Genomic DNA, 20,177 nt, shown 5'->3' with positions numbered 1-20,177 from the left:
GTAAGCAGTGAATGTTTTGGAAAACAGTGTCGTGATGTTTTTTTTATTAAACTTGGTTAAATGTATGGAAGCCCAGAGAGGCGAGAGAAAACAATTGGATTGGACTCTCTTGGGGATCTAATTTCTAAGGTCTGTCTAATATCTCAGTATGACTTGAGAACAGGTGAAAAAAACAGCTTTGCCAGGATCCCATTACTAAGTTCTACCAATTTTCTTTCTCGTTTTTATCTCAATATATTGACTTACGAACAGGTGAAGAAAGAAAATACAATATAGCAACATTACTGTATGTACTGTATGTAACATGGTATAGAAATGAAGATGCCACATCACATCTACTGAATGACTGACGGGCCGTAGATGATAATAATGTTAGCATTTGCCATTGTATTTAATTTTGGTAGAGAAACAGCATGAGAATGTGGAAATGTAACTGTAAAGATACTCATGTATAATCAGGTAATCACTGTTTCTGAATTCCTGGAAGAGTGTGTGATAAAATGTGAAGACATTCTACCAATTCAGAATATCTCTTAAACATATCCACTAACCACTGTCATGATGAAGAATTATCTATTTGGGAGTATGAGTTATGATAATATGTTATAGGGCACTGATAGTGTTCAGCTAGTTTCTTACCTCGACATTCTGTCACTTCATCAATGAACTCAGGAGGAATCTTCTCAACTGCTGATGGTTGGGAGATTATCCAGAGACGAGCAGAGGGAAGCAGTTTCCCCTTGATGAGGTTTGTCAGTAACACATCCATTGAGGCTGGCTGTGTGATATCAGTCAAGTCCTCATTGTTGTGAAAGTCAAGAGGAAGTTGACATTGATCCAAACCATCAAGGACAAATGTTACTTCACTCTTGTCATAGTTGGGAATTGCTGCTTGTTTGGATTCCTTGAAGAAACGATGAAGCAGTTCTTCCAAGCTTTGAACTTTGTCTGGTCTTGAATTCAGCTTCCCCAAATGGAGTGGAAATAACAATTCTATGTTTGTGTTGGATTTTCCTTTTGCCCAGTCCACCATGAACATCCTTGTTTGAAATGTTTTACCAATACCAGCCACTCCCTTTGTTAGCAACGTTCGTTTTTTCCCCGCTTTGAATGACTTTTCAAATATTTCATCATATTTGGTTGGTTTTAGTTGTTGGTCTTCCTTTTTATTTTTCCCTGATTTTACAGTGTAGAGGTCTGTGTAAATCTCATTTTGATGCATTTCCTCTTCATACTGATCCAGGATTATCTTCTTTAGATCTGCTGCGAGTTTCTTCTTTGCATCATTTTCTGAATTAATAAAGAACATACAGTACAGATGATACAGTAACATCAAAAAAAGCAGTAAACGTGAATGTTTTCTATTCTGGAACAATATTATAGCTGTTATGGAAAACAGTGTCATATGATGTATTAAACTTTAGTGAAACGCATGGAATGAAAAATTGCGGGATTCTCTTGGGGGATCCTGTTTCAGTCCAATTATTTTTCTCCCTGTCTCAGTATAATGATTTGAGAACAGGTGAACAAAGTTTTGCCATTATCCTGCAGCAGCAGCTGAATTCTCCTGCTCTCTCCATACCTCCAGAGGAAAGAGTGTCTGTGGATGAAAGACTGTTGTGGTAGTTCTGTCTGCTGAATAAAGCTTAGCTTGCCACGGGAACACCCATGGGTCCTGTTTTGACAACACTGCTGATGGGCCAGTAGACAATGATAATGATAATCATAATGTAAAAGAATTTGCCATTGCTATTTCATTTTGGTAGAGAAACAGCGTCAGAATGTGGAAATCTACTTGCAAATTTGCAGAAATTAAAATTGCCATTTGAAAATGATTAACTATAAAGCTAGGCAAGTCTTTGAAAGTCAAATGTAAAATGGATTTTCTTTGAGAATGTGCCTACTAGTACATGAACATTCAAAAGCAAATTGGATTATTGAATTCCAGTTTTAATTGGAATTTTAAATTTGGAAAATTGGAAGCTAATATTGCAGTGTCAGTACAAATTCATTGTTTCTTTGTAAACTTACCCTTCCAAGTCTTGCCTGATTGGTCTCCCTGGGCAGACTGGCCTCTGTGGTCAAAACGACAAGAAGTTAGGCACGCACACACACACACACACACACACACACACACACACACACACACACACACACACACACACACACACACACACACACACACACACACACACACACACAAACACTTGTCCAGGGTTAGTAATTGCTACCCTTGCTCAGTGGCCTCAAAGGAAAAATCCACCCTGAAACACTTTTATCACTGTTAAAAAAACAGCAGTGATGTACATTGCATTTGGTGTTGGTGTTTTTGTTTGGTTGTGTATTTTTCTTAATTCTACAGATAATGTAAATGTAGATGACGCAATATCACATCAAGATATTTCCAGTGCAGCTACAATGGAGTATGATTAGCAGACAATGTTTCAGCGAGCTAAAACATTAAAGGATAAGGCTGGTGTTTTTTAATGCATTTCTTACCGTCAACAAATCCTATGAAAATAACAAAATCAATTTAATAAGCCGACCGTAAACACATTTTTCATCTCAGGAAAGTAGTTCCATAGCACCGAAAATATTCCCTGGCGTAATGAAGAATTTGTTCCCATTTGAATTTGATTTGGTAATAAGTACAATAGCCTGACTTTTCATGGTAACAGTTAGCTATTTTTAAAATTGAAACTATGTCTTTGTGAGCTGTGTTTAAAGGTTTTTATCTTACAGTTGGAGCCAATGACTTCTGGATTGAAGGCTAAAAAGGAAACGTGGGAAGTCGGAAAGTAATGGGAGTAGAGCAAACGCATTGTTGATTTTGTTATTTTCATAGGATTTGTTGGCGATAAGAAATGTATTTACAAACACCAGCGTTATCCTTTAACGAAAAATGTCAGGTTTTTGTGTCAGTCCCTCAGAATCAAAGAGCAAGGACTTCTTTCTAGATTTACCATTTTGCACCGACGTTCAACAATCATTGAATAGGCAGAGATTCCAATTTCTGTACCTCATAGACCAGAATGCAATGCAGCCACAAGACATGTGTGTCATTTTTTCTCCACTGGAAAATGTCGCTCTTGCTCTCTTACTGTCGGTATTGCTGTCTCCACCTACACATACTGAATGCAGCAATTTCAGGCTCTGTTCTGTAGGGGTTGTCAAAAGGCATTCTGGGAAATGTAGGAAATCACCAACTCAACTGTATCCTACTATAAAATGAGGAAAACTCTGTCTGTCTGTCTGTCTGTCTGTCTGTCTGCATCCATTTTGCTCCTCTATGGGTTGGCCAATCAATCTGAAACTGCACATGGGAATTGAGCATTGGCATAGGCAGGGACTGACAAAGCATATTTTTCCATTTTCCCAAATTTACGCTGTTTATGCACATTTTTGGCAAGTCTGCACGTAGCTGTGGCGTGCGCATCCCCGGGTATGGACTAGCTTCTCTGTAACAACACACACCCATATTGTCAGCATTTCCTACCTTGGGTCAGTCTGTGGTTCTTTCCAGAAGTCCAGTGGGTCATCGTTGGACCTGTTACTGTTCATGGGAACACTGCCAGGTAGAGGAGAGACTGGGGTCTGCTGCTGGAGTGGGCTTCAACACAGTGATAAGATAATTTTACATTGACAAACTTAAACATCACTGCTGGGCTTTGAGGTGACATGCATGTCCCTTGTTAATTTCTTTGAATTTCTTTGAATTTGTCTCTGTCAACACACCAACACCATCACAGTTTCCTACCTTGGTTCAGTCTTTAAATCTGCTTTCCTGAAGTTGAGTGGGTCACCCTTGGATCTGTCACTTTTCATAGGAACATCACTAGGTGCCGGTGAGACTGGTCTCTGCTGCTGGATTGGGCTTCAACACAGACAAAATATGTTTTTACAGCGACAAACTAACATTGTTGAGCTTTGAGATGAAATATATCTCTTATTTTGTCTCTTTCACCTTATCATTCTCTTGCCTTTGTTTTCTCTCTTTCTTTGAATTTATCTGGATCAGCACACCAACATCATCACAATTTCCTACCTTGGTTCGGTCTTTAAATCTCCTTCCCTGAAATTGGGTGGGTAATCCTTGGACCAGTCACTTTTCATGGAAACATCACTAGGTGCAGGTGAGACTGGTCTCTGCAGATGTAGTGGGCTTCAATACAGAGAAAAAACATTTTTACAGTGACAAACTTAATTTGTACAGGTTTTAATTTTCTATTGTTGTATTCATTTTTTTTTAGTTTTCAGAATCAAGAAAAATGGCATTACTTGAGGTGTTTCAAAGACATTTTTTAGCATCAGCATTCTGAAAGAATGTACTGGAGCATCACTGTTAAAATTTTAGTTGATGCACAGCAACATCATCCCAATTTCCTACCTTGGTTTGGTCTTTAAATCTCCTTCCCTGAAATTGGGTGGGTAATCCTTGGACCAGTCACTTTTCATGGAAACACCGCTAGGTGCAGGTGAGACTGGTCTCTGCTGCAGTGGTCTTCAACACAGACAAAAGATGCTTTTACAGCAACAAAGTAATGTTGTTGAGCTTTGAGATTAAATATACTGTCTCTTTAAAATTGTCATTTGCTTGTCTTTGTTTTCTCTCTTTCTTTGAATTTCTCTGGATCAGCACACCAACATCATTACAATTTCCTACCTTGGTTCGGTCTTTAAATCTCCTTCCCTGAAATTGGGTGGGTAATCCTTGGACCTGTCACTTTTCATGGAAACATCACTAGGTGCAGGTGAGACTGGTCTCTGCAGCTGTAGTGGGCTTCAATACAGAGAAAAATATTTTTACAATGGCAAACTTAATTTGTAAAGGTTTTCATTTTCTATTGTTGTATTAATAATTTTTTTTTTAGTTTTCTGAATCAAGACAAATGGCATTACTTGAGGTGTTTCAAAGACATTTTTTAGCGTCAGCATTCTGAAAGAATGTACTGGAACATTACTGTTAAAATTTTAGTTGATGCACACCAACATCATTACAATTTCCTACCTTGGTTCGGTCTTTAAATCTCCTTCCCTGAAATTGGGTGGGTAATCCTTGGACCAGTCACTTTTCATAGAAACAGGTGAGACTGGTCTCTGCTGCAGTGGTCTTCAACACAGACAAAAGATGTTTTTACAGTGACAAACTTACATTGTTGAGTTTTGAGATTAAATATATCTTACTGTCTCTTTAACATTGTCATTTGCTTGCCTTCGTTTTTTCTCTCTTTCTTTGAATTTATCTGGATCAGCACACCAACATCATCACAATTTCCTACCTTGGTTCGGTCTTTAAATCTCCTTCCCTGAAATTGGGTGGGTAATCCTTGGACCAGTCACTTTTCATGGAAACATCACTAGGTGCAGGTGAGACTGGTCTCTGCAGCTGTAGTGGGCTTCAATACAGAGAAAAATATTTTTACAGTGGCATACTTAATTTGTAAAGGTTTTCATTTTCTATTGTTGTATTAATTTTTTTTTAGTTTTCAGAATCAAGAAAAATGGCATTACACTGAGTTGTTTCAAAGAAATTTTTTTAGCATCAGCATTCTGAAAGAATGTGCCGGAATATCACTGTTAAAATTTTAGTTGATGCACACCAACATCATTACAATTTCCTACCTTGGTTCAGTCTTTAAATCTCCTTCCCTGAAATTGGGTGGGTAATCCTTGGACCAGTCACTTTTCATAGAAACACCGCTAGGTGCAGGTGAGACTGGTCTCTGCTGCAGTGGTCTTCAACACAGACAAAAGATGTTTTTACAGTGACAAAATTACATTGTTGAGTTTTGAGATTAAATATATCTTACTGTCTCTTTAACATTGTCATTTGCTTGCCTTCGTTTTTTCTCTCTTTCTTTGAATTTATCTGGATCAGCACACCAACATCATTACAATTTCCTACCTTGGTTCGGTCTTTAAATCTCCTTCCCTGAAATTGGGTGGGTAATCCTTGGACCAGTCACTTTTCATAGAAACACCGCTAGGTGCAGGTGAGACTGGTCTCTGCAGATGTAGTGGGCTGCAATACACAGAAAACTATTTTTACAGTGACAAACTTTTTTGTCACTGTTTTGTTTTCATTTTCTATTGTTGTATTAATCTTGTATTTAGTCTTCATAATCAAGAAAAATGGCATTACATTGAGGTGTAACAAAATGCCCCCTTAAGACATTGAGTGGATGTAGAAGTAGATGCTCCACTTACTTTTCAGTCATTGGGGGCCTGACGTGTTCCTCAGACATACTGGTTTCAGAAGCCGTTTTCCCCGCCTTTTGTGCTCCACCGAGACTGATTTCAGTGGTTTTACAGTCATCCTCCATCACTCACTGAGCAGCTTTGTGTCAGAAGTAAGGCGTTTTTCCTGTATACCTGCGTATCTACTGAAAAAGAAAGTCTAGGAGCTAGGGCAGTATCATATGACTACTTGGAAGTTCAATAGCCTAACAGAGATGTAAAGCTGGGCCCATGATTACCTTAACAACAAGCTGATACCATTAGTAAGCACAGAGGCATCACAGCAGCTAGCATGCTACCTAGCTGAAATGTGCCAGGCCCTTCTTCAGCGGGCCTGGTTGTAGAAGTAAAGTTCACATTTATTTTCTCAATAGACATTTTAGAAAATCTGATCAGCTACAAGATAAATCAGAAGCTTATAACAACAGATTCAGAAAAATATGAAAAACAGAAAAAGGCAAGGATACAAGACTGTACATTATGTTTTTAAGAGGGAAATAAGAACTCATCCTATACAGCATTGCAAGTGATGTCATTGATTCCCTTCCCCTAACAGTGATAACGTAAAATAATCTAATCTAATCTAACCTTAAATAATATCATCTAATATAATAGTGATAACTGTTTTGTAATGATTTCCGCCCCTTTCTCCTCACCCCTAAAACAGAAATCATGTCTGATATTGAAACCACAGTGAGGCTACAGGTTACTGTAGTGCAACGGATCACAAAACTCACGGTTCGGATCGTATCACGGTTTTGAGTCACGGATCGGATCATTTTTCGGATCAGCAAAAAGAAAAAAAAGAAAAAAGAAAAAAAAAAAAGGGTTAAATTAGGCTTAAATTAATTTAAAAATGTGCTACTCTTGATTTGGTTCTTTTAATGCAATGCATTTTTCTTGTTCTTTTATATGAATTTTATCTTTTTATTTGTCTTTTATCTGCCTTCTATTGATGTAATGAGGGGGCGGATCCGTACCGATCACGGATCAACTACGGTCCGTTACACCACTACTTTTCTCTGGTCTGGCTACCAACCACACACACCTTTGGAGCGGGTAAAATTTTTTTGATAACAGCGACCTCTCCGATTCATGGGAAATCACTAAAGCTTGTGCGTAGTGTAGTAGGAACTCAGGACTAAAACACATTTCCTTAACAGCAAAATTTAAATCAGGTTGACAGATAGATTCTACAGGAAGTTGTTTCACAATCTGATAGCTCATGGTTGGTGTACCCTCCACCGTGAAAACGTTATGGCTAATAATCAAATTCTTCATAGCAAAAATAAATGAAATTTATTTCCAGAACCCAAATTTTATAGATTAATAAAACATGTGATCGATGCAAAACAGGGATATAGCTTGGCCTACTTTACTTAAAATGACAACCTAAAAAGCATTACCTCAACATAATAATTTTCCATTACCAAGAACCTATAACACATTTAGTCCTACCTGTATTAGTACCTATACAGACATACAATAGAGCATACTATAGAGCCATTCAAGTTAGGCCTGTGATCTAAATACGCAGTTATAGGAAACACACAGGAAATGCACACAGAATCACAGAAGCACAGAAGCTAGCTCTAGGCCTCAATATGAGCAAATAAGCAGACATGAGCAATATCTTATTATTAAATCTTTAATTAGACGTGTAATTTGTATACTGCAGACACATAAAGCTATTCTTATGATAGGGTTATGATTAAGGTTATCTAAAGAAACATGCAGGCAACACACTAACTCAGACATACACATTTATGTACATGACTAAGTACACAGAGCATAATAATCATACCCATGCAGATGAAGTATAAAATCCTCCAAATATACTTCTTTCACGAGTTCCCTCTCTCTCTAATGCATGCTGTATTCTCCGTGTCTGCAGCTGCTTGACTTCCTTCCTTTCAGGCAGAGCTGCCAAGTGGAGCTTTCACTTTCACTCACTGATCCAGGCTGCATATCAACAGGCAGATAATGTCCTCACTTGAGTAAGGACTGTAGTATTTAAAGTTGAGTCACAATTCATGAAGATAAACAAATCATTAACTGATATGGGGTCAGCATCACCACTATCCACCCCAAATGAAAAAGCACCAAAAGAGTTTAAATCGTATCCTATCATACTTTATGGTAGTTTTTACCTCCTACAGTATCGCTAGTTATTTCTTTAATGTTACTATAAGATCTGATCTTTTAGCTGGTACATTTTTATAGTATCTTTCTAAAAGTTATTGTCCCCCTCATAATGAAAATGGGGAATGGGGGGAGTATTGACTGGGCTGTGTCCACCTGTTAATCATGATATCTCAGGTGATATCTTGGACACCACTGGTCTGATTTTGAGCAAACTTGGGGAGATGAAGCATCTTCACACTGTTTTTCTGGTGTTTAAAAAACTTTAGTGATTGGCCCAATGAGAATGCTATGATTAAAGGTTAAAATGGTCACTAGTACAATTTAAGTTCTATAACACAAAATTTGCTAACCACACACATCTATCCTTAGAAATTACACTGATTTGCCTAATGAGGCTGCTATAATTAAAAGTCAAAGTTTTCAGCTCAGAAGTGATATCTGGTGTGATTTTGATGAAAGTTGGCACTTTGTTCTTCCGTCTAAAAAACATACAGATTGGCTTGATAAAGGTAAACATTTCTAACTATGAAAGGCCATAACCGTTACATCACCTGTCTGTTAGTTAATGTTCCTGTGGTTTCAAAACTCTCCTCCAGTCTTATGAATGTGTACAGCAGACGCCTGAAGGTGAGAGAAGTGGGCTTGTGACCAGAGAGTCGTCAGTTTGGATCCCCAGACCAGATCCCCAGACCGGCACCGATCCTGAAAGTACCCATGCGGGAATAACCTCAGTTTGGCAAGTTGTGTGCCTTGTGTCCACTTTGTCCACTTCTGAAATCACAATGTCTGACACTTCACCCAAACTGTTTTAGCTGAGCTGCTTAATGTGAAGCAAAGCCGTTCCGAAAATGTCTGTTTAGAAAAAACCTTTCCTGGATGAATTAATGTTTAAAAAAATGTTGATTTATATTATGACTTTCCTGCCAAGTGCCACGTGACTGATCCAGCTTTTTTGCTAAGCCATAATGCTGGTGTCTGTTAGACAGTTAAGTTATATTACACCATGGTGTGACACATGAATGCAGTAATTTAGAAGTGTCTTGTCACCAGGCACATCCCACTCTCCAAGGCTGAATGTACACATGTGGGAATGACCTCAGTTTGGCAAAACAAACTGAGGTTAGTTGCCTCTGTCTGTGCCTTGTGTCCACTTTGTACTTACATTGTATTGTTTCAACCTTGTAAGTACATTATGTATCAGGAAGATTTTCACTGGTGCTAGTGAAAGTGCTAAAATTGTAGCTGTAAGAAAAACACATTTCAAACGTGAGTTTACAGACACTAAAATAATTTTACACATCTAATATAACTTTACAACATAATTTTACACATAGTAATTAATCATGGTTGTCGATGATGAAGTACATGAAGAAGTCCAAAAGACCATAGATTGGAACAAATGGTTTATTCAACTGCATATTCAACGGGTTCTGCAAATATATGCAGAACAGGTCAACAGGTTACGTTACTAATTGTAATTTTAAGAAGGCAACCAGTTGTGTGAAAAGGGTTACATTTTGACAGCAACTTAACCAACCATGGTTATGTTTAATTAGTTCAGTTCAATCCCATTCAAATTAAGTTCAATTAAAAATTTTTTCCATGGCATGCATAAAAACATATTTAAGTCACATTGATTTTGATAGCTAACTTTCTACATCAAACACACATTTAACAATAAATGCCCAAAAATGTATAAAAGGTTTATTTATATATCAAAAGCATTATTTTAACTTCCTGGAGAACAGCATAGTTTTACAGATTACTTAATGGCGTACCAGTAGGTTTACATAAATATTCCAGCCAATAATACCATCATAGGCTTTTGAACCCCCCTCCCCTCCCATCACATAAAACCTGCAACTTCAAGCTTTCAAGGTTTATGGTCCAAGGTGGCCACTTTTGAACAGTCCCTCATCACGTTATGTCCCGCCCCAACATCTTGTATTAACCAGAAATATGTTGAATTACAGAAGAAAGACACAAACCTTTGTGACTTTAAAAGAACAAACACTATGTAGATATAAAGATTTACCTATACATGTGGTCAGCTTTACTCCTGTCCATATGCTCATGTCAGTAGAGCATTTTCTTCCTGGCAGTGACCATATCAGTTTGAGGCCCCATGGAGCCCTTAAATCAGTGCTTATGAGATTTACTTCATCAAGACAAATTGCCATAGAAATAAACATATATTGAAAATCTTACAACAGTTAACATCGACTCACACTAACAACTTGCCCACTGGCTAAAGAGCAGACTGTTCAAATTTTAAGAACAAGTGAAAAAAAGATCTACTAAAACTTGTATCCCTTTTTTATATCGATATATTGACTTAAGAACATTTTTTTCTCCTCTTGCAATCTCAATATATTGACTTATGAACAGGTGAAGAAAGAAAATAATATAGGTATAGAAATGCATATGGAAATGAAGATGCTGCATCAAATCTGCTGCCTGCAGAACTTTCATATGGTTTCATATGGAGCATAAAACAATCACCACCCTCATTTTTATAAGTTTTTCCCATAAAAGAGGGATTTACTCTATCGGACACAGAGACACTGAGCCTTTCTTAAACCAGAAGCCCGGGTAGAGGGGCTCAGTGAATTTGGCCTTGAAAGTGTGTATGTGGCTCAACTTTCCAGACAAAACACTGTAATAATCCAGAGTGCCACCTTCCCAGTCCAGAAACAATGCTATTTTCTGGGAGGGGTCAGATACTTTAATACTGGTGGGCGTCTCATGCCAGGCAGTGTATTCTGTCTTCGAGCAATTCAGACTCCAGGACATCTTATTGCATCCCAGGCCACAGCTACTGTCCCCTCCTCTTCGTTTGACCCCTCGATATGCCACTCCGATGCCGACCGACTCTCTCCACTCCACCTCCCAGTAGCAGAGGCCGGTCAGACCCTCTTCACAAAGCACCTGAGTCCTGTTAAACCTGTCTGGGTGGTCAGGATACGGGACGTCCTCTTCCACCTTCTGTTTACGTTTTGCTTTCCTGTTCCCTTCGGACAGAACCAGCCTCCTGCTTGCTGTGTTTTCATCAAACATCAGATCAACACCATCTGATAGAGAGACAGAGAAACACATAATTCAGCATTTGGGTTTAGTTTAAGTTTAGTTTATTTGTACAGTAAAAACGAAACAAAGTGATAAGAAAACCGCTGTTGATAAATACGATGATAAAACAGAGAACAAATGCTAATTAGTCACTTTTACAGGTGAGAGAAAAACCTAAAAAGTCCCAACAAAAAATCAAGGTGACAACAAAGACAACTATATTAGATAACAGAATTAAATGACAACAAAACACAACAGTGTTGAAACAAACATTTTAACTGATCTTGCATGAAGTATCAGTACCAGTGAAGTTTTGCCACAAAGGCACAATCTCCATTTTTGACCCTCATTTTAAAGTTAACCTTGTCAGTGATCAGCCTGGTGTCTGAAGGCTGCTGAAATAATGAAGAACAGTTCCAGTAAGAGACTTACACTTCTTCATCCCTGGCTTTAACCGACGCTCGCCACCATGGTCCAATCTGTACAAAATGCAGACATGTGTTAGACACAGACATCTGGACTGATGCTCATATTCAGCTATTTCTTCATGTGTTCTTAAAGTCACAATAAAACCACATTTTGAGAGCATCTTGCTTCATTAATGTGATGTATTTCCTATTGAAACAGGATGTTGGGCCAGGGGAGGGATCATTCAAAAGTTTAAACCAGGGGTATTCAATTAAAGTTCAAAGAGGTCCAGTTACAGAAAACTTCCTCGAGCAAAGGTCCGGAACATCATAATGTCTAACTTGCGTTATGAGTCAGTGTCATATAAATTGAAGTAGCCTAGTAGTCGTATCAACATCTGTAGGCTATGTAGTTAACTGACTGTCAAATCAAATAAATCAAGTACAATTCAATAATATTTCAGCAATATTTATTGTCAGTTTTCACATTGAACTGGAGGGATTATAAATAATAAGTACTCTAATAATTAATATATGTTCTTATGTAAATGTAAAATAAAGAATGTATAATAAAATAAAAAACATAACAGAGAGCTTTTGAAAAATGTGTATTATATTGGGCTCTTAGATCGTTTATTTTCTGTGCCCTCAGATCGGATTTGGGTGAGTATGTTTGCTCGAATGATTTGGGCTTTGTCTCGTAGTGGCGCTTCACATTGCTGCTTTTAATAATCGCCACAGTCTCGGAACAAATGAGGCATACTGGTTTTGAACTGCCCGTGGGAAGAATGAACATGTAAGAGTCTGTCCATTCATCATTAAAGGCTCTGTTTTCGCTGTCTACCTTTCTCTTTTTAGAGCACGCCAGAGAGTGTTTCTCTCTCTTTTCCTCTCGTCTCTCCGTGTGTTTGTATCTACTCACTCACTGACTGCACAGATTTGATTGGCTGAGTAGCATCATGTGAGATGATTTACAACGCGTGCAATTGGTCTGTGAGTTTCCTGGACCGCTAAGTCAGTGTCTTAAAGGCTAGAAAAGATGCGCCGGTTAAAATAGAAACACTCCGTCAAAATTTAATAATTCTCAATAATTTATCGGTTATAGGTCCGGGTCCGGATAGCACGACGTCTGGGTCCGGACCCGGACCGCGGTCCGCCTATTAGTGACCTCTGGTTTAAACCAATGGGATATCAGTTAGGCAGAGAAAGGCAGTTTTATTTGATGGAGGGGAGGAGAGTATGAACACCAGAGAAGGTAAATTACAGCATAGAGCGCAGACAAGTCCATCATGCTTAGCTGAAGTTACAGGGACAGAAATCAGATTTGTTTCAATGATGACACGTTACCAAAACTCTGCATGAACTTGGTCAATATGAACCCCAAGTCGAAGACAAAGTTGACTTCTCCACTATGTTTGGGACAGTATAAAACTAACTGAAGGTGTGATCGCATCCCTCCTGCCTCACACACACACACACACACACACACACACACACACGCGCGATTTAGGATGGCAGGGTGGAACAGTGTATGGAGAGAAATGCTGTACCCAAAGCTCACAGATTTGATCTCCACATCAGCCACATGTCCTATCAAAATGTCCTTCAGCACGACACCGAACCCCTAGCTGCTCACTCAGCTGTGTAAATGTACACACAGATTCACACACATCCAACACCTCACTTCACCTGAGTGTCTCCAGGCTGAATTGTGGATCTTCAGCTATAGCAGAGAGCATCGTCACTCCAGAGTCTCCTGGGTGATTGTAGCTCAGATCCAGGTGTTTCACTTTGGGGGTTCTGGACTTCAGAGCTGAGGCCAGAGAAGCACAGCCAATCTCTGTCACCTGACAACCTGATAGCCTGCAGACCACACACACACACACACACACACACACACACACACACACACACACACACACACACAAGACAAACATTTAGAGCATTGGCTTCTCTCTAGTTATTTTCAAAGGAAATGATGCACTGTTAATGAAAATCTGTTATTTAAATTTCAACAACAATCTGTTGTTTCAATTTCAGATGCTGTAATTGCCTGTAAAATATGTGGAATTAGAGTATACAATCTAATGGATGTCATTGGTGTTAATTGGAAACCCCACATTACTATGTCATTCAGCCATCAATTTAGAGTAAAATACAATAGGTCTTAATCATTTCTGCAGGTATCACAGATATTTTGTTCCCCCTTGTAGTAATGTATGTATAAAAAAGCAAAAAGGTCAATCATGGTAAATGGATATCCAATATAGTTTTTCCTTTTTAAATGACTGTCATGTATGACACTATTGGTTGAATGTATTTGTGAGGGATTGTTAGCAGGAAAGTTACACAGTGGAAATTTGGTGAAAGCAGGGAGTATAAACGACTATGGCGGAAGTCAGGGATGTAGTGTGCATTGTAGGCTCCTATAATACCTATAACACAGCACATCACACTGTGCATGACCTCCCTGTGAAGGCAAATCATGACAAAACTTTAACCACCCCTCTGTGAATGTAAACTCATTCATTATCAAATAGTTAACAGACATTTGAACGTCTTAATCCTTTCTACCTCTCTCATTTCCAGCTCTCATTTTCTTTCTTAACATTTCTCTGTAACTAGTCCATACCCGGGGATGCTTGCGCCACAACTCCACGCAGACTTGCCAAAAATGCGCATAAACAGCGTAAATTTGGGAAAATGGAAAAATCAGCTTCGTCAGTCCCTGCCTATGCCAATGCTCAATGCCCATGTGCAGTTTCAGATTGATTGGCCAACCCACTGAGGAGCAAAATGGATGCGGACAGACAGACGGACAGAGTTTTCCTCATTTTATATTAGGATACATGGTTGTTATAGGTATAGCCATGATTATTTTGTTACCTACATTCTCAAGGCACAATGGCTGAGACCCTTGGTGGTTTGTATTTTTGGTGCTCCAGTAATTTAATCCTGTTGTACTGCTGCATTCATTTTAAATCGGGATGAGGCTAAATGCCTAAAATCTAATTGTTAGCTTATTAAATATTAAATATTGAAATATATTTTTGATACATGATAGCTGTGTTTATTCTACCTTTACCATCAGCCACCTGCCACTATAAAATCTAAATGTAAAATGCACGTACTTGAGAATCTCCAGTCTGCAGTTTAGACTCTTGAGGCCACCAGAGAGCAGCTCCACGCCTGAATCCAGCAGGTCGTTATGACTCAGGTCCAGCTCTGTCAGATTAGAGGAGCAGGAGCTGAGGACTGAGGAGGCCAGACCTGCACAGGCTTCCTTGGAAAGGTCACACCAACTCAACCTGTGAAAAGATGTATAAAACCAGAGGCCCATTCAGAAATACAGGCTGTGGGAAACTCTTGTTGGCTGAAAATAACAAAGTATCTCTGAAACAAATAACAGGGCATCTCCGAAGAAATTTCATTACTGTACTTTTGATTGTTTTCAACCTTGTTAATATCAATCTGTCCTTTTAACACTTAATCAAAAGGACAGATCATCAAATTCTAACCAATTTCATAATCTATATGGGATTCCATCTTGAAGTAAATAAATGGAATATATACCAATTTCAGAAAATATTACAATGCATTTAAAATATCTACATGAACATAATCTCAACAAAAGTACTATACTGCCACTTGCAGAAACCTAAGAAACCAGTGTTACCAGCAGGACCAAGTAAATAACACCTCGACACCTCAGAAGATGAGTAAACAATGGTGTCATTGATAGTTTTATGTGTTCATTTTTGTTCCATACCGCTTATTGACCTAACTTCTCAGCTATTGACTGAATAGCAAGGTAAATGAAATATTTGAAATTACTTACAAAGCAGTTGTGGAGACTTTGACCACTGGCAGCATCCCCAGAAGAACTTGCTCTGATTTCAAGTACTTTTTCAGATCAAACACATCCAGCTTCTCATCTGATGTCAGCAACACAAAGGTCAGTGCTGACCAGTCGGAGAAGGAGAATTTTTTATATGCGAGTCTTCCTGAGCTCAGGCCCTTTTTGATCTCTTCCACAAGAGAATGGTCATTCAGCTCATTCAGACAGTGGAACAGATTGATGTTTTTATCTGCATTTTTGGTCTCTCCCCTGATCTTCTCCTTGATGTACTCAGTTGTTTTTTTGTAGGTCTCAGAGCTGTTTTCTGTGTTTTTGTTGTCTTCTGTCTTTGTCAGCAGCTCTTGCAGAGGTCTCTGATTGGTCTCCAGTGAAAGGCCAAGGAGGAAGCGGAGGAACAGGTCCCAGTCTCCCTTATCGCTATTTAAAGCCTTGTCCACAGCGCTCTTATAGAAGTCAGATGCAGGCAGCTCTGCAACTGTGGAGTCTGGTATGGTAAACACATTTTCACCTTTGTTATTGAATGTGAGAAAGACATGAACAGCAGCCAGAAACTCCTGAATGCTCATATGAACAAAGCAGAACAGCTTCTGTTTGTACAGCCCACGATCATCTCGTGAGATCTGTGTAAACAACCCAGAGTACACTGCAGTTGCTTTGATATCAATGCCACGTTCTGCCAGGTCTTCTTCAGTGAAGACCAGGTTTCCTTTCTCCAGCTCTTCAAAAGCCAGTTTCCCCAGAGACAGAATGGTTTTCTTGTTTTCTGTATTCCAGCACGAATCTGTCTCAGATTTCTCATCGGTCTCAGATTTCTCATTGGTCTCAGATCTCTCATCGGTCTCAGATCTCTCATTGGTCTCAGATCTCCCATCTGTCTCAGATCTCTCATCTGTCTTAGATCTCTCATTGGTCTCAGATCTCTTATCTGTCTCAGATCTCTCATTGGTCTCAGATCTCTCATCTGTCTCAGATCTCTCATTGGTCTCAGATTTCTCATCTGTCTCACCTGTACTATACTTGACATTACGCTGTCCACATTGTAACAAAAGAAAGCACACGTACATGTCAGTCAGAGTCTTGGGCATCTCCTCTTCTTGGTTTGTGCTCATCAAGTCCACTTCTTGTTTTTTGCTCATCAAGCCCTCCAGAACTGTTGCAGTGATCCAACAGAAGACTGGGATGTGGCACATAATGTAAAGGCTCCTTGATTTCTTCACATGTGAGATGATTCTCTCGGCCAGGTCCTCATCGCTGAATCTCTTCCTGAAGTAGTACTCCTTTTGTTCATCATTGAATCCCCGCACCTCTGTAACACGGTCAACATTTTCAGCAGGGATAAGATTGGATGCTGCAGGTCGGGAGGTGATCCAGATTTGAGCTTTGGAAAGTAGATTTCCCTGGATGAGGTTTGTCAGCAGAGTGTTCACTGAGGTTGGTTTTGTCACATCTGTCCAGGGCTGACTATCACTGAAGTTCAGATCAAGCCGACACTCATCCAGACCATCCAGGACAATCAGAATTCGGTAGTTGTCATAGTTGGAGATTTCTGATGTCTTCATTTCCGGGAAGAACTGATGAATAAGTCCCTCCAAACTGTGTTCTTCCTCTTTTCTCAAATTCAGCTCCCGGAAAGGAAATGGAAATGTATAAAATGTGTCCTGGTTGGCCACACCCTCAGCCCAGTCCAGCATGTACTTCTGTGAAGCAATTGTTTTTCCAATGCCCGCTATTCCATTTGTTAGCACAGTTCTGATTTCTTTATTTTGTCCAGATGCAGGTTTGAAGATGTCAGAATATGTTATAGAGGTTTCTTGTCTCACTAGTTTGAATAATGCCTCTTGAGTCAGTCTGGACTCATGCTGACTATTTACCTCTCCACCATCTCCCTCTATGATGTAGAGATCGGTGTAGATCTCATTCAGAAGAGCAGAATTTGCCTGCTTAGCGATCCCCTCTGACACACGGTGAAATTGCGCCTTTACCTGAGATTTGAGATTCCGTTGGCTTACAATATGAGGCTTCTCTGTATGAAAACACAACATAAAGGAAATGAAGAGATACTGCAGATGCAAAATAGTAAACAGTTATGATGAAATGTTTGTTTAGGGTGCGATCAAACCTGCTGTTCACTTCCTTGCATTTTTGTATTTGGTTTGTGTAGGTTCACACTGCTGAACCACAAAAGTAACATGGACTCAAAAGTAGCTTGTTTATTGGACAGTTTTAGTAACCTGAAATTCAGTGAGGTTAGAGATTTTGGCAGTGAGGGGTCAAAACAAATGTGATTCTTGTCCCTGTAACTTTAACTGTGCATGATAGATGATGTCTGCGCCCTTTACCATAATTTACCATCTCTGGTGTTCATACCAGTTCATAGCACACAACAAAAAAGCTGAATATAAGCATCAACTGACACTGCTGTTTGCCCTCGGCTCATTTTGTTACCTTGCAAGCATGAATAACTGCTGGCTATAGATATCAACATCTGTCTCCTTATACCCATAAAACGTTGCATTTAGGGGTTGTTTCCTGTAGTGTGTGCAGATTACGTTCTCACTCATAAATTGCACCACAGTTTGTATTTTCAGGTGGTTTTGATGTGGTTATTTGGTGCCACCTGAGATCCAATGGCATTGTTCTCACCTGACAAAACAAGCCTAAATCGGTAAACGCTCCAGAGTCTGACTAAACCTCTCCATACATGCTTGGTGTGAACGCACCCTCAACTCTGCTTGATGAAGCTTTGACAGCCTTCATCTTCACCCATAAGCTTACCTCGTATTTCTGTCACCCTGTCGACAAATTCACCACGGAGCTGTTTGGCGGCTGAAGGTTGGGAGGTTATCCAGAGACGGGCAGAGGGAAGCAGATTCCCCTTGATGAGGTTGGTCAGTAGCACATCCAGTGAGGCTGGCTCTCTGACATCAGTCAAGGTGTTGTCATTGTTGTTGAAGTCAAGAGGAAGTTGACATTCATTCAAACCATCAAAGATAAATAGAACTTTGAGCTCTTCGTAGTTGGAGATCACAGATTCTTTGGTTTCTTTAAAGAAATAATTTAGAAGTCCCAACAAACTGATTTTTTCCTTTTTTTTCCAATTTAGTTCAGAGAACTTGAGTAGAAATACAAGTTCTGTAGCATCTTTGCCTTTGCCAAAGAATTTGTCTGTCAGCCAGCCTATAGCCCTAGATAAAGCTGACGTCTCGTTTCCAGCCCAGTATCGTGTGAATTTCTGTACACAGAAGGATTTTCCAATTCCAGTCTCTCCAATAGTAAGCACAGTTCTGATTGCTTGATCTTTTTCATGTTTGAAGATATCAGAGGTCTGTATTGGTGAAGTCACTGGTCTCTTCGTTTTTGCCTCAGTCTCTCCCGTTGCATGTTCATCATTGACCTCACCACTCCTCTCCTCTTTTATGATGTGTTCTATGTTTTTCTGGTTAGGATGAGGTGTGTCTACAACTTGAGGGATTTCTTTAAAAAATCTTTTCTTCAGCTTTGATGCTAGTTGCTGCTGGCGCTTCATAGACTCTGAATAAAAAAAAAAAAATATTATTATCAGGTCTAAACAAAAGATAAATTAAAATAGCTAACAGCCACTACAGTGTTGAAAAACAGCCTGGATCAAGAAACAAAAGTGGTCCTTTGAACATGGTAAACTATATCTAAATGAAGTGGACGGAGGGGGGACGAAGTGTAAATGCACTTTTCTGTCCCTTGAATTGTTGATGTTGCCATTGTGCAAAAATAATACAAATATTCATAACTATATATATATATATGTTTATACAGTATCGATATTCCTTAATACGTCATTGTCATAGATACCAGGTTTTTCCTGCACTTGCTGACTTATTTGATGTAAAATGATGCTGATGTAATCAGGTAATCACTGTTACTCAATCCTTGGAGGTGTGTGTGCTAAAACATGAAGACATTCTACCAAGTCAAAATATTTCTTAAACATATCACTGACCACTGTCATGATAAAATATTAGAGTTATGAAAATATGTTTGAAGGCACTGTTAGTGTGCAGTTAGATTCATACCTCGACATTCTGTCACTTTATCAATGAACTCAGGAGGAATCTTCTGAACCGCTGAAGGTCGGGAGATTATCCAGAGACGAGCAGAGGGAAGCAGTTTCCCCTTGATGAGGTTTGTCAGCAACACATCCATCGAGGCTTGCTGTGTGATATCAGTCAAGTTGTCATTGTTGTGAAAGTCAAGAGGAAGTTGACATTCATCCAAACCATCAAGGACAAATGTTACTTCACATTTGTCATAATTGGAAATTCCAGCTTGTTTGGATTCCTTGAAGAAATGATGAAGCAGTTCTTCCAAGCTTTGAACTTCGTCTCGTCTTGAATTCAACGCCCCAAAATGGAGTGAAAATAAAAATTCTATGTCTTTGTTGGAGTTTCCTTTTGCCCAGTCCACCATGAACTTTCTTGCTTGAAATG

At 39.2% G+C, this 20,177-nt stretch overlaps 1 protein-coding gene and 1 long non-coding RNA gene across 2 annotated transcripts; both read right to left on the bottom strand.

Annotated features, from left to right (window-relative positions):
• Positions 1 to 3,757: 3,757 nt before the first annotated feature.
• Positions 3,758 to 4,519, bottom strand: LOC139640889 (uncharacterized). The gene is made up of 3 exons (XR_011694957.1): positions 4,388 to 4,519; positions 4,046 to 4,162; positions 3,758 to 3,874 (listed from the first exon to the last, which is right to left on the bottom strand). It is a non-coding gene; the product is annotated as an uncharacterized lncRNA (long non-coding RNA).
• A 5,473-nt stretch (positions 4,520 to 9,992) lies between these two features.
• LOC139640890 (NLR family CARD domain-containing protein 3-like) lies at positions 9,993 to 19,893 on the bottom strand. The gene is made up of 8 exons (XM_071515081.1): positions 19,764 to 19,893; positions 18,490 to 19,245; positions 16,721 to 17,737; positions 15,694 to 16,525; positions 14,987 to 15,163; positions 13,545 to 13,718; positions 11,881 to 11,927; positions 9,993 to 11,453 (listed from the first exon to the last, which is right to left on the bottom strand). Exons 1-8 carry the CDS (start codon positions 19,891 to 19,893, stop codon positions 10,924 to 10,926), a joined length of 3,663 nt encoding a protein of 1,220 aa, XP_071371182.1. The 3' UTR covers positions 9,993 to 10,923.
• Positions 19,894 to 20,177: the final 284 nt, after the last annotated feature.

Source organism: Centroberyx affinis, unplaced genomic scaffold (assembly GCF_046629955.1).
Source record: "Centroberyx affinis isolate AG114_WGS23_722 - 3 ecotype Tasmania unplaced genomic scaffold, CSIRO-AGI_Caff_v1 ptg000302l_1, whole genome shotgun sequence".
Lineage (NCBI taxonomy): Eukaryota > Metazoa > Chordata > Actinopteri > Beryciformes > Berycidae > Centroberyx > Centroberyx affinis.
Note: the sequence above shows the minus strand (reverse complement) of the source record. Positions and strands in the feature narration are given on the sequence as shown.